The sequence below is a fragment of the Rhagoletis pomonella genome, unplaced genomic scaffold (genome assembly GCF_013731165.1).
Source record: "Rhagoletis pomonella isolate Grant_MI unplaced genomic scaffold, Rhpom_1.0 Rhpom_scaffold_00010, whole genome shotgun sequence".
NCBI lineage: Eukaryota > Metazoa > Arthropoda > Insecta > Diptera > Tephritidae > Rhagoletis > Rhagoletis pomonella.
The window spans coordinates 16,745,533-16,768,009 of NW_023458564.1; the positions used below are offsets into that span (position 1 = coordinate 16,745,533).

At 32.0% G+C, this 22,477-nt stretch overlaps 1 protein-coding gene across 10 annotated transcripts in view; it reads left to right on the forward strand.

Annotated features, from left to right (window-relative positions):
• Positions 1-22,477, forward strand: part of LOC118746094 (potassium voltage-gated channel protein Shab) — a 373,750-nt gene that overhangs the window by 317,569 nt on the left and 33,704 nt on the right. For 8 of the 10 annotated variants that reach the window (XM_036479860.1, XM_036479856.1, XM_036479862.1 and 5 more), the window contains one exon: positions 999-1,112. The exons of the other annotated variants lie outside the window; for them this stretch is intronic. In XM_036479860.1, coding sequence (XP_036335753.1) covers positions 999-1,112 — 114 coding nt within the window. The remainder of the gene's footprint in view (positions 1-998; positions 1,113-22,477) is intronic. 10 annotated transcript variants of the gene reach the window in all.

A 22,477-nucleotide genomic window follows, 5' to 3' on the forward strand; every position in this document is an offset into this window, starting at 1 on the left:
AAATTCACACATTTATACATGTATACTATTTTATTACTACAAATAAAATCGTTTGTATATTTACACACTTTACACAAATATTTGGTGGAAGGGCAAAGATAAATATCCCATAATACTTTTTAAAAATATTTTATGTTCAAAATATACTTGATAAAATCACAGCTGCACAGCTTCACCTGTACGCTTTTAAATAATTATTATATTTAATATGCACGTACATGCCTAACGTTTAAAGTACAAAACCGCGTATCAAGATAATGCAAAACAGCATATGTGAGGTTGAATAAATTATTTTCTAGATAGTAAAAACACTCATATTTCAAAATGGTTCTCTTTTTTCACAAAACAATCGCATTTCTGGCTAGTATATTTCAGGACGAACGGATAAGGATTGAGCCAAGAGGTTGTGGTGGGCAAATTCAATTTTTGGCAGCAAATGTCAGTTACGCGGTTTTGCAGAATGACGATACGCGGTTTTGTACTTTAAACAACAATATGTATGTAAATATATGACCGCTTTCTTTGTTCAATTCTCAACCACTTTCTCACCATCTTTTTTGTCGCCGGCATGGTTATAAATACTGAATTTATATAAAATTTACTAATTCAATTACGTACGTACGTACGTACAATGAAATTTGTTTGCAACGCTTTTCAAATGCCAACACTTTTCGCTACTGACCTGTGCAACTTGGCATGCAAATATTTACTTAAATACCTACTTAACGTTTTGGTTTTGTTCAACACTTGAGATTCGTAATTTTCCACTCTAACCCCCAATCCTGCCTGCAACTAGTACTTCCTTCATCCCTAGCCGCAACAAAACAAACCAACTAACTCCGCATTCCAAATCCAACAAAACCTAAGCAGCTTAAATCCTGCCATTTGTAATTGAGTCCAGCATCTATCCAACAATATATCCAAAACAAACAACATTAAATATTGAATTCTATGTAAAATCGAAAAACAAAAACAAATCGTTGTTCATCATTTTATAGGAAGTGGCCGAGCTGCGACGTCAGGTGGCACTCGAGAATTTGCAAAACCAGAGAATGGATAATTTCGAACAGGATGTACCGGTGGAGTTTGAATGCTGCTTTTGCACAACGAAGGTAATTTTTTCCATTTATTTTGTTGCCTTAAATAAATTGTAAATAAATGCATACACACATATCTAAGCATAACACCAACAAAGACTCTAAACATAGTATTTAACTAGGAAAGCATGCTAAGTTTGGTACTTTTGTAATTAACTTATAACTCATATGCATTTGCTTATTCACATATTTTTGCGGCTTATGTAAAGTAATGCACTCGGCCCTTTTAATATTTAACTGAATTTTTAATTGTTCCTATGACCTCCGCTTCTTAGCTTAAACTGATTCTATGTGTATAAAGTTATATTACGTTATTATTATTATATAATGCATTAATCAAAAAAAAAAAAGCTCGCTTACAATTGATTATTCATGATAAAAAATTTTAGACCCCCCCCCCCCCCCCCCCTGTGGAGGTAAATAGGCATCATTTAGTTTAAGATAATAATGGTTAAAAAATATTTTAAGATCTCTTTTCAGAGATAGTAGTCAAGAGATCTAGGTTTAATTTAAGCCAGGAAGGTTATATCACCTTTTGTTTCCTTGCTAGAGCTTCTAAAATATTGCCATAAACCGCGATTTTTTTACATTTAACATCGTTTTTTCAAAATCTGGAGCTGATGGAAACTTTATGCCTACGGATTCGAAATCACCACAAAGAAAAATCTATCAAAAACAGCTTTAACATTTGCCGTACCAAAATTTTTTTTTTTAATTTTTTTTTGTTAAAAATGACCACAAATCAGATTTCCGTTTTTTCTATAAAAATTCTTTGTGTGGTCTACAACACTCTTCGCTCCCCTATTTAGTTATAGTTTAGAGCTGGGATACTATCGATAGTACCGCTACTCGATAGTTTTCGAAACGATAGTTGAAAACATCGATAGTATCGATAGTACTATCGTCGTGAAAGGTATTGAATTAAAACGCTCAATTTCTAGAAAATTAAATAATTAATAAATGTATAAAATTTATAAATTACTTTGTAAATTAAAGAGATTATATAAATTTTTTAAATTTGAGTGCATCAAAAAGAACTTCTTATAATTATAAAATAAACGTATTAATTTATGCGCCTGAATTATATAACTTATATACATACATACCCTTTCATCCCCTTGAATAGAGACAGGCAAAATCTGAATTTATTTTTTATATGGCAAAATTAAATTCGGATTGTGTTTGTCCCTTTTGAAGTGCAAAGAAGTGAAATTGTCTATAAAAGTACATTTATAATACTACAAAACAAACAAAATAAAAGATATTCGTCTAAATTGACAACTCATTCTTATAAAAGTTCCACTGAGATCAAATACGGAGGTGCATATCAAAATCCGGACAAGGGAAATCATTAACATTTTACCATATTATAAGAAAACGAATATAACACTGCTCAAACTAATAGCACTACAACATTTTCTAGCAGTTTTGACTATTTTTTGTTTATTTAGTGTCTACTAAATTTTGTACAAAACATAAAAAGCTACAAAATAATTAAAAATTCAAGCTTTTTAATTCGAATTTCTATTTTGTGTAAGCAGTTTTATAGCTTATTAAATGTTACTATAACTCAGTGTAAGCTTATAGTTTTGCCGACTGTGTTGTGAATTTTTTGCATAAAAAAAAATTTATGTAATGTAAAGAGATGTAAAGAAGAGACATTGTGAAGTCTTGCTAAAACCGACATCGATTTTTTCGAGCGACAGTTTTCAACTATCGATACTATCGATACTATCGATAGTATCCCAACTCTATTATAGTTTTCAAAATAATTCAGTAAATATCATCACGCATGTGCAGTAGTCAGCTCCTTGTTTTGCAACTTTGTCCTACAAAGCAAGACCACGCAGAAAGGTTTGGTCATAAAAATGGGAGCTGCGGAAAAGTTTTAAAATCGGATAACGGAAAGACGTGCCTCAAAGGCCCTAATTCAGCAAATTCATGGAATTTTTCACAAAGTGGCCAAAATTTTCAATAAGTCATAAGTGGAAAATTTAACATATATTTTAATGGCGCTTGATGTATTTTTGCCCCCCCCCCCTCGTCAAATATGGCTGACCTATTTTTAAACCTCCTCAACTTTTAAAGTTATTGAGTTTTTTTTGGAAAAAGCCGTGAGTCCTTTTGAGAAATTCAACATGGCGTCTCAAATATGGCGTCTTTCCGTTGTCCGATTTCAAAATTTTTTTTCACAGGGCGCGTTTTTATTACCAAAGGAACATTTCTAGGGGGAATCTTGCTTTGTAGATTAACAAAAAATTTTCTCCATACAACTCAGGCGCAGGCTAATGTACAGGCATGGGCATAGAGCGAGCACACAATGGGCTAGGTTGTCTCAATATTCATCACAATCTTGATGTTGAAGTTGACTCAGTAGTAAAAGAATTTGTATCTATACATCTGTGAATTGCATGTGCCTTTTCTTCGTTGAGTTTTGCTAAATTATATCTACAATTAAATACAATATGCTGAATACTATAAATAAAACGATGATATTCTTGGTTGTTACAAATGACTTTACATAAACAAACTTCATTAAAAAAGACGTTTGCAAACTTAATTACTTTAAATATTGTTTGTAAAGGAAGACGTTTTTCAGATAGCATCTATATCAAAGAAATTTTGAAGCAATTGCATGCATGATGTTGTTATTGAAAATATTCCTTTGTCTCCTAGGAAATTAGCTCGTCGCACCATGAAATTGATGCATTTATTGAAACCTTAATTTCATTAATTCATGCAAATTTATTGAGTCAAATTTTCTTAATAAGTACGAAGTTCTTTAGAAATTTGTTACGCTTTCTATTAAGTATGGTTTGCTAAAGTTGTTGTTGTTTTCAACAGAAATATATGCCCGATCCATTATTTCGTAAGCAGAAAATGAGACAGCTGGCAGTAAAATGTCAGATGTCAAAACTCCTTGGACACTACTATTCATACACATGAAATAGTCGCAATTTATTTCTTGACCGTTTACTTAAAAGGTCCGTACATTGAAATAAGCATGATCGTTAAAATAAGGCTTGAAAACCCTGAAAAGCAAAATAAGCAATTCCAGGCAAATGCTTAAACTTTTCGGCCCTGCATATAATATATAAGTTATAATTTTATACGTATATGTATCATAGTGAAGAACAACAGTATTAATTATTCATAGTTGAAATTTTACTCGTTTCACCACTGTGCAGTACGATTACTCTGTGCTCACCAATACACTCGCAAAGTCAGTTTTGCCGACCTCCAGATTAGATATCAGTTTTGGTTATAGAACTCCTCCATCTATGTAGTCAAACACTTTTGTCCCTACATATTTGCTTTTCATAAATAAAAAGTTCACAGTGAAAATCAATTTAGTAAATATAATGTGTTGCTCCCAAACAACGTATTAAAAATGCAGTAGATGATAGATCGAAGTTAATTTTTTTTTTGCGTTCATGAAAGGTATGAAACCTTCGGCATAGCTGAAGACATCACGGCCCTTACTTGTTTTTATTAAATCGCTAACTTTCATGGATTTCTTGAACAGGTAGGACATTAGTTTATTATATCCTTAGATGAATGTACACTTTTAACATTTTTATTTATGTACCACTGTTTCTAAAAGCACATGATTTACTTTTCGTTCTCAATTTTACTATGAGCGAGTAACATGCAAAGTAAAGGCGCGGTTAAACGTGGCAATGCAAGCGCTTTTTCTACGCGTTTTGCTGTAAAAATGCGAAATAGAAAGTCTACTTTCCCGTGTAACCAGCCTGAAAGTCGTTTTTGCAGATGTGCAGAAATCACTTTCGGAAATAAAAATTGCAAGGTGTAACTGCAACTGAAATTATGCAAATCTCTTTTGAGAAATAATTTCAACTTGCTCGTGCTGCACTAGCAATTATAATTTTTGCTGCAAGTGCTGTCAAACCAATCAACTGTTGCCGCGTGATGCGTTTTTTGCAAATTTGTATAAAATTATAAAACTATTGAATAAAATATGAAAAATATGTGTAATTAATTTATTCTACTGAAACAGAGTATTTAAGTATTAATGTATTATATATTTTGTGACTGTTTTGTGCACATTTTAGAAAGTTTAGCAAATGGTTCAGGTCATTAATTTTGTTATAAGCATAAATATGTCTGGTAACATAGTTGAAAGTGGGCTTGTCTGCATTCACCGTGTAAACAGACAAAAAGTAGTATCCGAAAGTTTGATTTTCAGAAAGAAAATGTGCTTTCGAAAGTCACTTTACATACAAGGTCTAACTGCTCTTGCAATCTCTTTTGGAAATTCTTGAGTTTGACAGACTTTTGAAAAGGACTTGTACTTGCACTTGCCACGTCTAACAGCTACTTAAGGTGGGGAAATTAAAATATGGATTTTTTACCTTAAATTTTAACGCCATAACAATTAAAAGTAGCGTTTATAAGATTTAATAAAAACCTCAAAATATAATCTTATTAAGATAACGTTTTGACGTGCCCCAACCTTAACAAATTTGTTAATAAAACAAAATTTCATACAACTATATATTAATAAACCATATACATAAACGATATGCATAAATTTCTAAAGTAGTAGGTCATGAAATCGGTTTGAAATCGTTTTAAACATGAAAAACATTCGAAAGTGAATGATTGTCAAGATACAAGTGTATGCATGTCTTAGGGATGGGAGTTCTATCCGGATTTTTTGAATGTCCTGATAATCAAAAGTCTGATTAAATAAAATAACGGATATCCTGATTTATCTGTATATACGAATATCCGAGCGCATAACCAAATATACGGATAGTCCCAGTCAGGCCCGTCGAGAGGGACGGGGGTAATGGGTGAATCCCTCCCTTGTTATAATTTTTTTACAATGTAATTGCTCCTTCGTTATATGCTTTTATTTTAACTATATTCCGATTCATGCTTATTGTTTGTGACTCTAGAAATTAAAGAAAATTATCATATGGCCAAAAACACGGACTGTTAAAATACGTTTCGGCTCACAGTGCTTTTCAAATACCGCTGAAACTCGCTAGAGTACAAATTCGGATAGTTTTTCTTCTTGCATCTGAAAGCATAGCGTTAAGACGCCAAAATTGAGCTTAACATTTTAAACAGATGGCAACACTATTCACAAACCTTAATAAATATTGAAAATGTTTCAAGTAAATTCGTGCATCCCTTTTTGAACGAAGAGAGGTCTCACATGGCGTCGGTTTTTCATTTCCTCAAAATTCAAACCACCGTACACCGCTAAAAAAGGTCCTAACTTCAAAACATAAAACCTTAATGCACATTTAGAATGACGGTGCTGATCTGATGACCTTCACATTAAAGATCTGATGACCATAACAAAAAATTATTAATTTAGAAAAATTAACTCAAACAAATTTTTTCGGTATATTATGGGTTTATTTTATTCCCATTAGTTATGGAACCCGATTTCATCATGTGACTGTCTTCGCAAGAGCGCATCCTGTTAACCGAGTTCTCCAAGACCTTGTTGATGGTTTCTGTGGCTCTATTGTAAGAAATGCCCAAAAAAGTCTAAGGGCGTGAAATCGCGGCTCCGAGGGGGCCAATTGACTTCATCGAGACAGCTGATAACACAATTACTGAACTTTATTGCTCAAAATAAAAATCGAATAGATGGCAACCCTAGGGTTGAAAGATTTTTTATGCGCGAAATCAGTATGTTAGACTTTTTCATGCTAAAAAATCAGTACTTTTCAGTACATTTTTATTCAAAGCAAAATTATGAATGTAAGTAACAGACAATACTTTAAACCGCCAGAGTACTTGTTTTTAACAATATTTTGGTATGTATATAAATAAAATATAGTTCATAAAAAAGAAAGGTGTTATTCATTTCAACATGAATGTACACACATTGTACACAGAAGCCAATAAATTATTTTATATTTATGAAATTTTTTAATAGCAATAATGAGATCATTTCCATCTTCAGTATCTTCAGTATTCAGTCAAAGAATTCTATACATTTCATTTTAAAGTTACTTTTAATATGAAGTTCGCTTTAAAAAATTTTAATTAGAAGCCAGTTTCCCACTTTGCGTCAGGAAGCAAACTTTATATTTAAGATCCTCTCAGTTGCATCGTTTGAACCAGGGACGGTAAATAATCATTATTTTTTAACTTTTAATTAAAAAAATTAAAATTATTTTACGAGTTCAACCAATAAAAATAAAAAATAACAATTAACATCTGATTTTTTTAGATCAAAAATAATGATTATTTTATGATTTTTAATGTTTCGCTCGAAGATAATAATTAATATTGATTTTTATTTTTTCACTTAAGAGTACTGATTATTAAAAAAAACTCAAAAGCTATATTAGGGTAATTTCCTACATATCCCTTTACAGGTCAACATTTTTGTTGGTTTCATCTATATGGTCTTTTAAGTTTTATAAATAATAAGTGTAAAATAAAAAGTGTAAAAATAAAACTCAATAATAATTATAATCTCTGGGCGAAAAAATAAAAATCATAAAATAATCATTACTTGCGATCGAAAAAGTAAAAATCAAATAATAATTATTTCCGTTGAGCGAAAAAGTAAGAATCATAAAATAATGATTAATCTATGATTTAAATTATTTTACTTATAATGATTACCGTCCCTGGTTTGACCATTTGGCCAGAATTGGCTCAGACCAGGCATTCCTCGGTCCGCAACTAGTTCTAGCACACCCACTTTTGGCCATCGACGCAATCATCAGAAACTGGGTGAATACTTCGCTCAGCAATGACTAAGAGGCATCGAGGGGATGCAGGTGGGAAAAACTCATATTGCCTTCAATCTCTGAATTTCTATCTAGTTTTTTGCTCTCACTGAGCAGACGACACTGCGGACAACTGTTGGACGTGGCACAAACACCTGACTAGAAAGAAAATATTTTAGTTTTATTTTGGCCATTCCGACTTTAGTTATTGAATTCATATAAACAAAACAAAATAGCCAAAACTGGTCAAAATGTCACTTAACTTAATCAGCTGACACAAAGTGTATATGAATTTTTCATTTGAATCAGTACTAAAAACTGTATTCGCCCCTACATTCGGCTTTTGATATGCGAGTTTCTGCTGAACCGCTTTTCCTTATTTTTGGACTACATACGCTTTTAATAGAAACTTAAATATTTCGGTACGTATATCGAAAGTACTGGATACTTTTTAAATCGGTACCGAGTATAGATCAATACAATAAAGTATCGAATCAGCACATTACCAGTTTTAATACATTAGTTGTAAAAGAACAAAACTTAGCAACACTCATTCGTTAACGTGAAAATGGCTGAGGATATATTGCCGTCTAAGGAACCAAAAATTTTGGTCAACAAAAAATTTGCATAATGTAACTACTGCTGCAAAAAAATACCGCACTAGCAGTAATAAATACCACATTTCTAGATGCTTCTCTATCGCTTGTTCAAGCAGTGCTGCTTCAGCAACTTCATAATCACGAACCATTTCCAGCAGTGGCTCAGCGCAAAGGTAATTATATTTAACCATTGACGGTCGTGTAGATCTTTAAGTTGACACGGCTTACACTTACTTTTTTTTTGTACCAAAATGTGTACCAAAATTTAAACAAATTTACCAAAATATGTTTCAGCATCAGATCTAATTATTTGAATATTTTATAAATTCGAATTGGTGATGTAGTTAATAAACCAATTGATCGAGTGTTTTGTGGACTAAATATTTTATAATGCTGGGCTATTCAAGTACAGTATATTTTGCTTTGCTGCCTCTATGCTTAAGTGCACATTTAAGAACCCTACCCCAAAATGCGCATCAAAAGCATTATTTTTAACACTTATAAGGAAACTGCTCCGATAGATGCATTCAACATACCTGCACATTGGCGATACCTGCCTTAAAAATTGTGCGACTAGTATCAATTATCAATGAAAGTATTACGTTTACCTGCACTGGCCCTACAATTACCTAATTTTACAACCTTTTATATATTTTGCTCATCTCGCAGAACAAAAAAAATGGCTATCAATTTATGTAGTTATATAGATAATTAGATAACATTCGGTAAAAATTTCGCTTGCAGTAATTTCTACTTGGTAAGTGCTCCGCCAATATTTGGTTTCATAGGGATTCGGATACCTTCCTCATTGAAGTAGTAAAGAAAATTCGCTTAAGTGCCTTTTTCGGTTACGTGCACAAGTTTTTCGTGCAAAGAAGGATGTGCAGCTAAGCAAAATATACTGTATTATGTAACCACCAGTGGGAATTGGCGCGAGGGGGGGTTTTCGTTTGCTTATTTTTAACAAGGGGCAAAATTTCTTTAAATAAAACATGAATTACACACGCACAAATTTTGCTAGCAATTTCGATCACAACTGAACACTGCACTTCACTCTCGTTTCGAATTTTTGAAAGTGTTTTTTACGCTATTTAGTGGTTTAGCACTGCTTGGGGGCACTTGATATTGTAAAAAAAATATGCGCAATTCGAACGCTAACTACATTTTTTTGTAAAGAATGCCCGTTTGCTTTAAATTTATAAAATTACAATTATTTTTTTTTTTTGTTTACATCTGTCGTTTGTTACAAATGAATAAAAGTCCAAGAGTTGCCAAATATAAATATTTTTATATCTATTTATTAAAATAATAATTTATAATAATAATTTATTTAAATAATACTTTACTAAAATACAAATTTGAAGTGCAAATACATTTGTAAAACTGTTTATCACAAAATGTTATTAATTGTTTACAAGCATACTATAGTTTTCATGCAATTGGAACAATTAATCGAATATGTGTACATACATATGTATAGCATGTACTTACGGCGGCCGCTATAGCAGAGTGAGTACATGTGCGTACTTCCACTCCATAGGACCATGGATAAATCCCTGGTCAGATCAAAACCCAAAATAGCAGTCGTCCTTCGGCACGCAATGGCAAACCTTCGGGTATATTTCTGCCTTGAAAACACTTCTTATAAAATCATTTGGTGTTCGGAGTGAGCCTTAAATATGTACATAGGTGTCTCCATTTGTGCCACAACAACAGAACTCATGCCTCTAGTTTGAGCAGAAGCACGGCCAAACACTTAGAAAAATATTTTAGCACCAAATATTTATTTGTTTACTTATTTTAAGGGAGATGGCAATCTTCTGGTTTCACAGTTTGAGTACAAAAATCTCAACCCTGATACAACAAATAGTATTAGTACTGAATGATAATGACAGATTGCATTCATATAAACGTACAATCATACATGATTGAGTTTTTTTTGCATTCACATTCTCTATAATACAATCATTACACAGCTCTGGTACATAGATTACTACCTTACAACCCAGTAGTGACGTGACCGTCACGCGTGCCCGCCAAGTTCGGCACGTTTTGCTATCACATTCTTAATAGTGAATCAAAAAAGCTCCCAGAAGTTTTGTGTACGTGTGATTTTTCAAACCAAATAGTTTGCCTGCTTGCTCATATGTGAAAAGATTAGCTTGACTACTTACTCATAAATATGTATGGGAATCCAATCAAAAATTATTACAGGCCAATAAACATAACGAATTGGCCTCGAATTCGAGACGAGGTCGTTTTCTCTGATAGAACGAGACGATACTTCGCGACGATAGATCGGCGAATTCGAATTCGTAGGAGAGTCACCTATCGTTAGCGAATCTAGTATTGCAAGACATTTTTTTCTTCGATTCGCTGGCGAATCGAGAATATTTAATTTTTCTAATCGCTGGAGATTCTATAGTTTTTAGAATAGAATTTTTTGTTTTTCGAATCGTTGGAGATTCTAGAATTCACTCGAATCATTCGAGTGATTTTTGAGCATTTTGGTAACAAAAAATTAGCTTTTCTTTTTTTGCATTAAAATTCTCAATTTTAATTGAATTTATATAAAATGTATACATACTAACATTTCTATTGCTCTAAAGAACTTGTATTCCAGAACTGAAGCTTATATCTGCAAAACCTAAGTTGCTAGAGAACTTTATAGGCTCAAAATTGATCCCAAAATAAGCCAATATTTACCGTTGTTTCAGCGACAGAAACCGAACCGTTCACTTACAAAAATGAATCTGTCGGTAGGCTTGGAATTTTATCTTTGAAACGCCACTTATTCTTTGAAATCGCTTTATTAGTTCTCATGCAATAAACGTTTTTGTGAAGCTTTAAAAATTACAACTACAACATTTGAGCATGCCATCCATACCGAAACGTAAGACATATTCTACATACGTCAAAATTTCATCACGTAAATTTTCATAGAAAACTACTTTTTTTTTAATTTTTCATTAAGCTATCACGTATTACTAGCGTTAACTTCATAATTTCATAAGTCGTACTGATTTATTTAGTCTTTTTAGGTGTATTTTTTACTAATACTACTGTTGGTTTTTTAAGTTAGAATGTAATTTTAATTTATTAGTTTTTGGATTTTCAAGAAAATCGGCAAAAGTTCTAACCTACTTATGCATTTCATCAATAAAATTAAAAACCAAAGATGTATGTTAATTTAATATACCTAGGTATATTAAAAAAAAAAATAACACAATAATTGAAGAAGCTTTTTACTGTTATTTGTACGAACGTCAAATGCTTATATTCCGGTTTTTAGCTCATGTATGCTGAGAACACCGACGTACATATGTATGTAAACATTTAAGTATAGGACGAAAAGACGGGAAAATTGTGCATTTGTACATATATACTCGTATATACAGAATTACCGTAAAGTATTTGATGTAGACACAAGCTTATCAGTAACTTAACATTTCTCATAATATATTTTCGGATGTATGTATGTAATTTGCAGACCATGGCTACAAACATAAACCAAAACCTGCGTGCATTTACAATAAGAGGTAGACTTAAGAATCGTGCACACGTACATGTAAACTTTGCAAATTAATACCATACATAAGTACCTGCTCGAACAATACAAAGATTCATAGAAGCTCATTGGTAAAAAGTTCAAGTGCAGTAAATGTAAAGTTGTTTGGAATATAAAATAGATTCATGCCATACATGATATAAAACTGTGAACATATTTTATAAAATTACATATGTTGATTCTAAACTTCCAGAATCGTGTTTGTGTGTTCCACGGTAGGGGATACACGATGCAGCGGCTAGCGAGGCCACCGCCTTCACCGAAGAATTTCTACGCGCTGAAGCGTATGATTGAAGCCGGCGAGGTTAATCTCTACTATATTTAGGCGAAGGATGGTAAAAGGAAATATACATACGTCCATTTTTTAAACAAATGCGGTAATACAAATTTTCACAGTATACATACATACATACACATCGTCGATTATACTGCAAAATTTTTCTATGCCAAATATTACTTCTGGCACTTAAATAGTCTGTCATCTGTATCTGATTGCTTCTGTTAATCGCTCATCTTCATCAGCAAAGGGAGATTGTTTTGTCATTTGATTGCAGATCGATTTCGGTGCAGGTAACATCTAATTGCTAAAGGTACTAATTTTAAGACCGTTTTGCAGTATCACCGACGATATGTACATTGTGCGTGTTTACATACCACTTGGGTGCTTAGTTTTTACATAAATAATTTGTAATATTTACCGTAGATATATTGGGAATTTCGCTAGTGACAGACAAACATAAAAATAAATAAAATTCCTTATGAGAAGTAAGATTTCCCGATTACTTGATCTATTTAAAACATGTTTTTATGATGAATTTGTTTTATTTAAATGAATACATACGTATGTACACATGTTTTCTTTTTTACAAATCAACAGATGTACATACTTAAATGGATTCTCACTTACATATGTACATACATACAAAACATCTTTATTAAAATTTTTTTTAACTGTTATTCATATGCCTGTACACACACTTAAAATTAATAAAGACTAATGCCGGTTTCACGAAAGCAATTTTAGTGAACATTTTGTTTCTGTCAGTTTTAATATTAAATTTTAATGAAAAAAATTCACTTAAATTGCTTTCGTGAAAGTGGCTATAACTCTTCTAGAAAATTTGAAAGTTTCAGCGTTTCCAAATACAAATACGAAATACGAAAAAGTGAGCTCACTAAGTTATAATCATCTGAGGATGTACTGGTTAGACGCTTTCAAAGCTTTTTTACGAAATAAACCTTCAATGTCTCCAGTGCTTTTCAATTTCGCATTAGTTTGTGCAAACTTTCCCAAAAATATTGTTTTACTGCATTTTGGGCTCCAAATTGTGACTTGCTAATAAAAATTAGAATGAAAATGCATAAGATATGAGCGGGGTATGGATTTTATGGAAAATGTCTTTCTTCTGCTAACCGATAAAGTGGTTTGTATTAAAAATATACGCATTTGCTGTGGCGTTTATTTTATAAACCAAAATATATGTGGACATTTTTTGCCAAGCGGGTCACCCCGTCGCCCCTTTTTGGTTTGATTCAAACAATTCGAAACCTTTTTGGAAAATTTTTTAAGTATCTATATTTGACGTCACTGACTACGAATCTGCAATCAGATTTTAAAAATTCAAAAATGCGGATCCATATTGGAACTACCATTTAACAGTTACATGGCGAATGAGTTATCTTTTCTGTGACAAATGGTAGATCCAATATGGATACGCCTTCTCGAATTTTTAAAATCTGATTTCAGATTCGTAGTCAATGACCTCAAGAGCCCCAGTTTGTAAAGTTTTAAGCGAATCTAATCGATTTTGATTAAAAACTTTTTCAATCTGATTTCAGTATCGTAATCAGCGACCACAAAAACCCCCCGAGGAAGACGTTTCAAGCGAATCAGCCCGATCTTATTTTTTTACCGCCATATTGGGTTCGCCATTTTGAATTTTTAATACCAGGCCCCTGATTCGTAACCAAAAAACCTAAAAACTTAAAATGCCGCTGTTCGTTTTTACTTTATTGTTAGGTTCGCCAGGAGCACAAAAAATGTAAAGCAAAGTCTAATTTACAGTTAGTTTAGACGCTATCTATAAACCACCTTCTTGAAGTTTTAAAAACGCCAAACGGCATATAACCCTTCCGCGGCAAGTGCTATATGCTTACCGGTTCAAATTTACCCTTAAATACCAAATAATAATTTCGGTCAAAATGCAGTGTTTGGAATTTACCCCTTCCTGTAATGTTTTTGGCTCATTTTGACCTAATGATAAAAATTAGCCGATTCTAGGAAAAAAACGATATTTGAATATGAATTCAGTTAATATTTTACCTATCAAAGGCAGACACTTCATCGCACATATAAGGTGACCAGAATTTTTTAGCATTCCAGGAGGACAAATTCTCCATTTTGAGAACACAAAAAATTTGTTTTATATTTATTTTAACACATAAATAACGAATGCTAAATTATTGTTAAAAGAATCAAAAACAATTCAAAGTTGCTCTAAATACAAGTCAAACAAGTTAATAGTTCATTGCGTTACATAATTATAAGACCGAAACATATCGAGCCCTAACCGCCAAAATAACGTAAGCGACATTTTTTTCAAAATTTTATTTTTGATGCAGAAATATTCCTAGAGCATCTAGATGCATTTCTGCATCAAAAAGAAAATTTTGAAAAAAATGTCGCTTACGTTATTTTGGCGGTTAGGGCTCGATATTTCCGTTGATTTTTGGCAATTTTTTTTTTTTTTGTAGACAGTGTTGTTAATTTTTTTCCATATCAAAAAGTGTCGAACATACTTTGTATGGAAGAAAATGAGTGACACCGTAAAAAAAAATGCCAAAAATCAACGATATTTTGTAGACATATAAAACTCGCACTTTATTATACTAAAATCGCATTGACTATAAAACTGCATAAGTAAAACTTTTCCCTAAATTCTTAAACAAAAGTGTAAAATTTTGGCGAAAATTCGCTGAATTTTTATATTTTCACATAGTTTGAAATGTGAATTTGTATGGTGTTTGTTATAGAATGAACTATATTTTTATAAGAAAATATTTAAAAATAAATAGCTGTTTTGTATTGGATTAAACAGGCCTGCGAAATCTAATTTCTCCCCGTTCCAATAATTATGTTATTTTTTTTAATATCTAGGTTAGGGCTGCCAGACGTCTTGGTTTTACAGGATTTGTCCTGATTTAGAAAAATTGTCGTGGGGTCCTGGCCAACACTTCAATTGTCCTGATCTTTGAATGAAGGTCAATGCAGACACTCCTCTAATTTTTAGCAGATTTTTGCTATGAAAAAAGGTTAAGCCTTCTGTCAATAGTAGTCGAAAACTGATAACAAAACGTTTTTTCTAACATGTTGAATATCTTCTTTCTAATCTGTTTATTTGGTTAAAGTCTTTTTTTTTCAGGCGAATGCCGAAAAAGTGCAAGTTCCTGATAAGGTACACGACTGGAGATCATAAATAAATACTACCCAGTAGATAATATCAGAAGCTTAAATCTTATCCAAGAGGCTTTTCTGAAAGTTATTCCATTCTCCTTAATTTTTTGTATGGAGCGGCACAAATTGAAGGGCTTCTGCTTTCGCTACTCAAATCAGAAGGGCTTTTGTAGAAGTTCTTTTAAAGTTTTTCTTAATTTATAAAAATCATACGTCTTTAAGGAATTTATTTAATGTTCATATCAAATTGTTTTATTTAGACGTGCAATGCCTATTGAATCTTATTTGTAATGTAATATAAACATATACTTAAGTATGAGCACTTTTTCAGTCCTTGGTGGGTAAGTCTTTTAAAATGCCTTCACTTAAGACAGCCTACCTAAATTATCTTCAGGTTATGAATATAAAAATTGGTAAAAATGGTCATGAAGAGCGTTGTAGGATATGCGGAAATTCGCTAATGGTGGTCAGGAAAACATTCAAGACCACGTTAAAGGCGCTGCTTTCTCCAAGTTACGTCACCGTCAAGATAAATTTGTTCGTTTATAATTAAAAATTCAAAACTTGAGCGTTTCATCATCATCAATCTTTCAGTTCTACGAATTGTGCCACAAAACTACATTGCTTATAATATCAGAACCAAACCAACTTTACTTATAGGCAATATATTGGCACCATATTCACTTGTATCTTCGTTTTTGATTCGGCCGATTAGTCGATGGGTTCAGGATTATGGCAGCCGTAATCTAGGTATGTTAAAATAAAATACATCCCTGGGTCTTTTCCAGCACGTCGAGATTTATTTTTATTGATGACATGTACCTACATGATAGAATTTTTAGCAATTTCCATGAAAAGCCAAAAGTTAATTAATTTAGAATAGAATTTTTACTTAAAAACTAATAGTATTAGTAATGATATTCATAAAAACCCTAAGTAATGCTAAGAAAAATTATAAAAATAATTTTCTCGAAAAATTTTCGTGGCGAAATTGTATTATCTTTTTGGTAGCGTGGTACCTACACATACCCAAATCGCTAATTAATTTTTTAAGGGGCAAACTACACAGCCCTGTACTATTTTTTAATTATGTACTTGGATGTGAAATAACACATTTCCTAAAAGTTTTTAAGCAGATTTGCGCTCCAATGCAACGAACATACTTATTTTAAGCCATCTTCCAAAATCTTTTATCAATATAAAAAATCCACATACACAAATTTTGCCACTGATAAAACTTATACATACATATGTATCTGGCAAACAATAGGCAATAATTTCCGCCTGTAGAGACGCGTCGTTAGCTAGTTTTTCAATGTTGTAAGGGGTAAAATATTATTGATTAGGGCTAAAGACGGTTACACTTTTCAACTCTCACAGGCGATTAGTTAAATGAAATGTTTACATCATTTAACTGAAATTGGAACAATGTAAACGCCTATTAAATACAATGAATGTGTACGATTAGAAAATAATAATATTCTGAACGCATTTTTTTTTTTTACTTTCATTACTGCTACAAAACTTGAAAAGAAGGACCAGGAGGACATTTTTGCTCATAAGGAGGACAGAGAAGGAGAAAATTTTTGGGAAAGACAAATCACGTTTGACGAGAACAGCTTATGTGTTATTACCGGTTCAAAGGTGACCTTAAATACTAAATAATAATTTGGGTCAGAATGACCTTATAGAAAATAAAATAGAATAAAATAAAAAAAAACCTTCTGTTTTTTTAAAAACCATAGCTGATTATACTTTTAAATTAAAATTTTCTAACTCTCCAACTAAAGAATTTGTTCATGAAAATTTGGTAATTTTGACCCAAACATTGCAGAAGGGTTAAACTATTTTTCCCGGAAGTTTGAATTGTTTAAATCAAACCAAAAATGGAAAGATTGGGTGGCCCGCTTGGCCAAGAATTTTTTTTAGGTGACAGGTAACAAGATCAACGGAAGCAAGGTCAATTGACACTATGCCGCATACTAGTGCGAATTAAAAAGTCAATTGACATTATTACTTTTTCAAAAGCGAAATAAAGTAAAAAAGAAAATTTAAAATAAGGTAAACACGGTACCTTGGAAACAATTTCAACCCTCAAGTTGCTTCCCTTCGCCGATTACTGTTGCAACTTGTTCGGGGAACCTCCCTGAACATTTTCGAAAAAGAAATAGCAAAATCCGTGTGACGTTTTTTTTAATTTCAAATTTTGAGTTTTTAACGGCGAATTAATAAAAAACAGGTTTAGGAGGGCAAAGTGTCACATCCGGGGTAGAACAAAGGTGGTTAGTTTTGAGCTGGTTCTAAGAAGTATAGTATAAAACCTTTTCTTTAAAAAAATACTTCATTTTATGTGTAAAGAGCTATTATATTTGATTTAGAATTAACGATTTAGCTTTCCCTAATTTCATATACATATCGCTAGCTTAGAGTGCTAAGTTGCTAAGTCCATTTTTTTCAATTGTACAGGAGACACAAAAAACGTTGCTAAGTAATTTTCTTTAAGTATTTTCCAAAACTTTGAATGCAACGTTTCGCGTTTTTCATTTACCTTTATTAAAAAAAAAAATAATAACAAAGTCTGCTTTTTTACAAATTTTGTAGATAATTTTGTGACTTAGCAAATTTTCTACTTTTTTCTTAAAATTTTTTTTGTTGGACTTAGCAAATTTTCCATGAATTTTTCCAATATGTACTATACGAAAAATCCATCTCGTAGCTACATTTTAGAAACGATTTGTTAGAACAAATTGTTTAGGTTCTTTTAAAAATAATAATAACACAAGGGAACAGTGATTTTGTTGCATCAAATGTTAAAGCTGTTTTTGATAGACTTTTTTATGCTGATTACTATAAGTGACCATCAATTCAACATGCAGGGATGGTATTTTCAGAAATAGTAGTCGAGACTTCTTGCTTTAATTTAAGCCTAATACCACCTTTAGGTTCTTTGCTATGGCTTCTAAAATATTGCAAAAAACGCTATTTTTTGACACTTTGAACTCGTTTTTTTCCAAATCTAGAGCTGATGGAGACTTTATACTTACGGATTCGTAATCAGCATAAAAAAGTCTATCCAAACAGCTTTAACATTTGATGCAACGAAATTGTTCCCCTTTTTTGTTCCCTTGTGTAATAGATTGGCGCTTACACATATGTTAGTATTTGGCCGAGCTTCTCCTCCGATTTGTGGCGTGCGCCTTGATGTTGTCACACAAAGGGAAGGGACTTACAGTTTTACGCTGTTTTTCTTGGCTGAAATACACTCGGAGGTTTGCCATTGCCTGTCGAGGGGCGACCGCTGTTAAGGATAAACCTTCTCTTCACTGAACAGGCACAACCTCTAGAAACACTAGTTTACTTATGCTTATACATACAATATAAAAATTGCAAATATAGGAAAATTACAAAAATTTTGTTAAAGATTTTTTTTGATTTTAAAATAATTTGTTTATAAACTGAATGATTTTCATCATATTATTATCATAAATCATTAATAGCAAGTCTCGCCTTCAATTTGGTAATTATTACGTGCCGATCGAGTAACATTTACCAAAGTTATATCGAAAAACTTAAGTGGATCTCCAGTTTTTTTCTAAAAAATAAATCTCTTCAATTTTATAAATAACCTTTAAATGAAAGAACCGGATTACAAAAAAGTATGCCAGGGAGTCACTTTTTTCGTTCAAGCTGAATGCAAAGCAATATCGTCCAATTCGAGAGTCCTCAAAAGGATTTTCCAGGATATGTTAAAGACTATTGCATTTACCTACCTACAGTTACTTTTTCACATAATGGAATTAACTAAAATATTTATGTAAACATTTGTTGCACGTACCCTACTTTCATATAACGGCAAATTTAGAAACCACGAAAAATTGACTTAAAATGGGCCCTAATTGTATTATGTTAATGTATGCAAATACTTATATTAACTTATCAAACGATTCCTAATGTTTGACTTCATCACCACGATCTTGAAAACTGACCAAATCGGCGTGACCAAGTCCATAGTCCTTTTAATATTATATAACCATCCGAAAGCATTAAAACGTTTGTAAATAAATCTCGTCTCACTTTTTTGTATTTTTCACTTGGTTGCTGAAGTAATGAAGAATTGAAAATTCATAAGGGAAAATTATAGTTTTCTTATTTTGTATTTTAATATCTTAAAAATTTGTAGACTTATTGAAAAATTATAAATGAACTTGAGGTACTAAATTGAATAACCTTTAATTTGATATATCTTTCTGTTTATAACAATTAACGCATTCCATAGATATTACAAGCCAAAGTTTCATTTTCAAAATTCATACAATTTGATTCAATTGCGCGGGCTAAAGATAAGTTTTAAATTAATCTTCCTTGGCCAATAACAATTGGCTTAGACCTAAGACATCATTATATTACTATAACAATACGGTCAAATGCCTTTTATTTTCCCCCATACAAAATCGACCCAGCCTAATATACATACATACATATGTACATAAATATTCAAAAATAATGTTGTTGCAAAAACCCTCAATACAAATCGAATTCGATAGCGTAAAAAGAAATATTCATATTTTTTTGGACTTGTCAAATTTTCTGTGACTACTTTGGACTTAGCAATTTTGCACATCACGGAATAAAACGGGTAGAAATAAAACAAGTAGTTAGATCCTTTCAGAAACGGTGCATTTTCAATATTCCTTGCTTCCTGCATCAAAAACTAATTGTTCATAAAAAGTGGACTTAGCAACATTTCACTCTAAGCTAGCCATATACACATTTTATGTTGCCTTTTTAAGATATTTGCCTTTTTCTAACTTTCAATTGTGAATCCCTGATAATATGAAACTTTTAATTGTTCCATATTTAAATTGGGGGCATTCATGCATCTTATGGTTCAATGTTACTACAGCTATAGAGATTCAAGTTTTGTGAGTTAAAAACTAGAAAAGAGAAAATAGTCAAAGATTCAAAGTACAAATTTTTCATATAATGAAACTAGTTCATAGTTTTTCTCCTTTTACTTGTAAAATAAACATTTCTAAAATTCACGCATATTTTGATTATTTTTCGGTTTTTGTCTTTTTTAGTGCCGTCTTTTTCCTGTTTTGCGATTTCAAGTGCCTTTTCCTGCCTATTTCGTTATCTTATTTTGTCTTTTCTAGCCTATTTCGTAATTTGATTTTGCCTTTTTATAGGTTTTAGGTCCTAAAAATCCGTTGCCTGCTCATAAGTATTATACCATAAACATTCAAATTCACGTTTCTAACTGTGTTGGAAATTTAGTAGAACTCTAGAAACTGTTATAAAAAGTTAAATATTTTAAATCAGAGTTATAAGTATGCAGTTCTATAGCCCATTAAATTTTAGTATAATTAATCGCGCTGATTTTTCATAACTCTTTTTACGCACACTCTGGAAGGTATTCTCCTATTAAAATATTTTCGTTTATAATGCAAGGTTACACTTTACTGCACTAAAATTTGGCGGTCTACATAACTGAATACTTTATAAACAAAACTCTGATTAAAAAGTTTGAAATCTATCAAGTATGCAGCACAGTTAGGAATTTTAATTTAAATGGTTTATGGAATATGAGACATACTTAAATAAAAACTTAACGAAAAATATTTAAATTGGAAAACATTGAAAATTAAAAAAATCACTGCATAACTACACATTTTGGGTGCTCAGTGATATATTTACGTATGTACAATAGAAATAGCACCCCCATTTCAAAGTGAGATTGTTTACCATTTTGTTTATTTTATTTTTTTTATCTGATTAAAAGGTCGAAAATTAAATTTAATAGTATAATGTTTGAAAACACGGTTTATTTTAAGAATGGTAAAATTTTTTATAAAATAACAACAAAAAAATTTTAACTCTCAATATATTGTGAGTATTTAAAAAATAAATGGTGTACTCAGACTTTCGCTGTTAAGTGTAGTAGTGTAGTGTGTAAATTTTATGGTTATATTTTGAATTCAATTTTATAAGTACGTATATATGTAAAAAAAATTACATTTTTGTAACCAATAATGATTTTTTTGGAAATATTTTAGCAGTTGCCCCATAAACTCGAGAATTACATATTAAACAACCGAAAACAGCAGCCGGATTACAACTTTCGCTATCGCTAAATTTGATCGCCAAAAATCTCCAAACGAACAGCAGACGCGCCTAACAACACGCAATATCTAGTTACATGCCCCTCATACTGTTCGATTTGGTTGATTACAGATTGCAGCTATTACTTTTTTCTGCTATATACTTTTAGGCCCCCTGCTTTTCATTAAGAGAATTTTGGCTATGAAAAATTAGCGAAGCGATTGTCAGAATTCCACTGCAGTTTTCTATTAATTTTAGGGTCTAAGAAAATCAAAAAAATATAGCATAGTACATGTGTGCATCGTTTGTCAGGTTTTACATGACCAGGATTAGTAACATTGATGGCAGTGCAACTAGCAACATTGAGTTTCAACCGTCCAGCTCTGTATCCCTTTTGCAGTAGTTCAGAGACAGTTCTGAAATTAGTAGGGCGGAACTGACGCTTTGCCAGACTGTCTCTAAATTTGGTTGCAGGGTATCGATACTAAATTTTGTTGCGTGTATATGTGCGGACATGCATGCATATGTAACGAACATTTTCTTAGGTTAGAAGATTCGTTGCGATGATTCGTGTGAGGTACAAGTGCTTGTATCAAAAGTAACGAGTAAAGTAACGATACGAAAGATACGGATGTTGATTGGATAAGTAACGAATACGAGTATCCAAATTCTCGTTACTTTTACAGCTCTAATGTATGTAGATGTAATTCTGCATCAAAAAGATGAGTTTGAAAAACAAAATTTCTTACTTGTTCCAACTATTTGCCAGCGCAATTATGCTATCAACCACTACATTCACAGTAACAGATACCATCAAGTTCTTCAACAAAACCTCACTGTCATCCAGGGTCACAGGGCATCACTGCGAGTTTCTCCATTCCTACCTAAAAATATGTCTGCGAGCCCCTGTACATTTTTCTCTTCCAAACGAT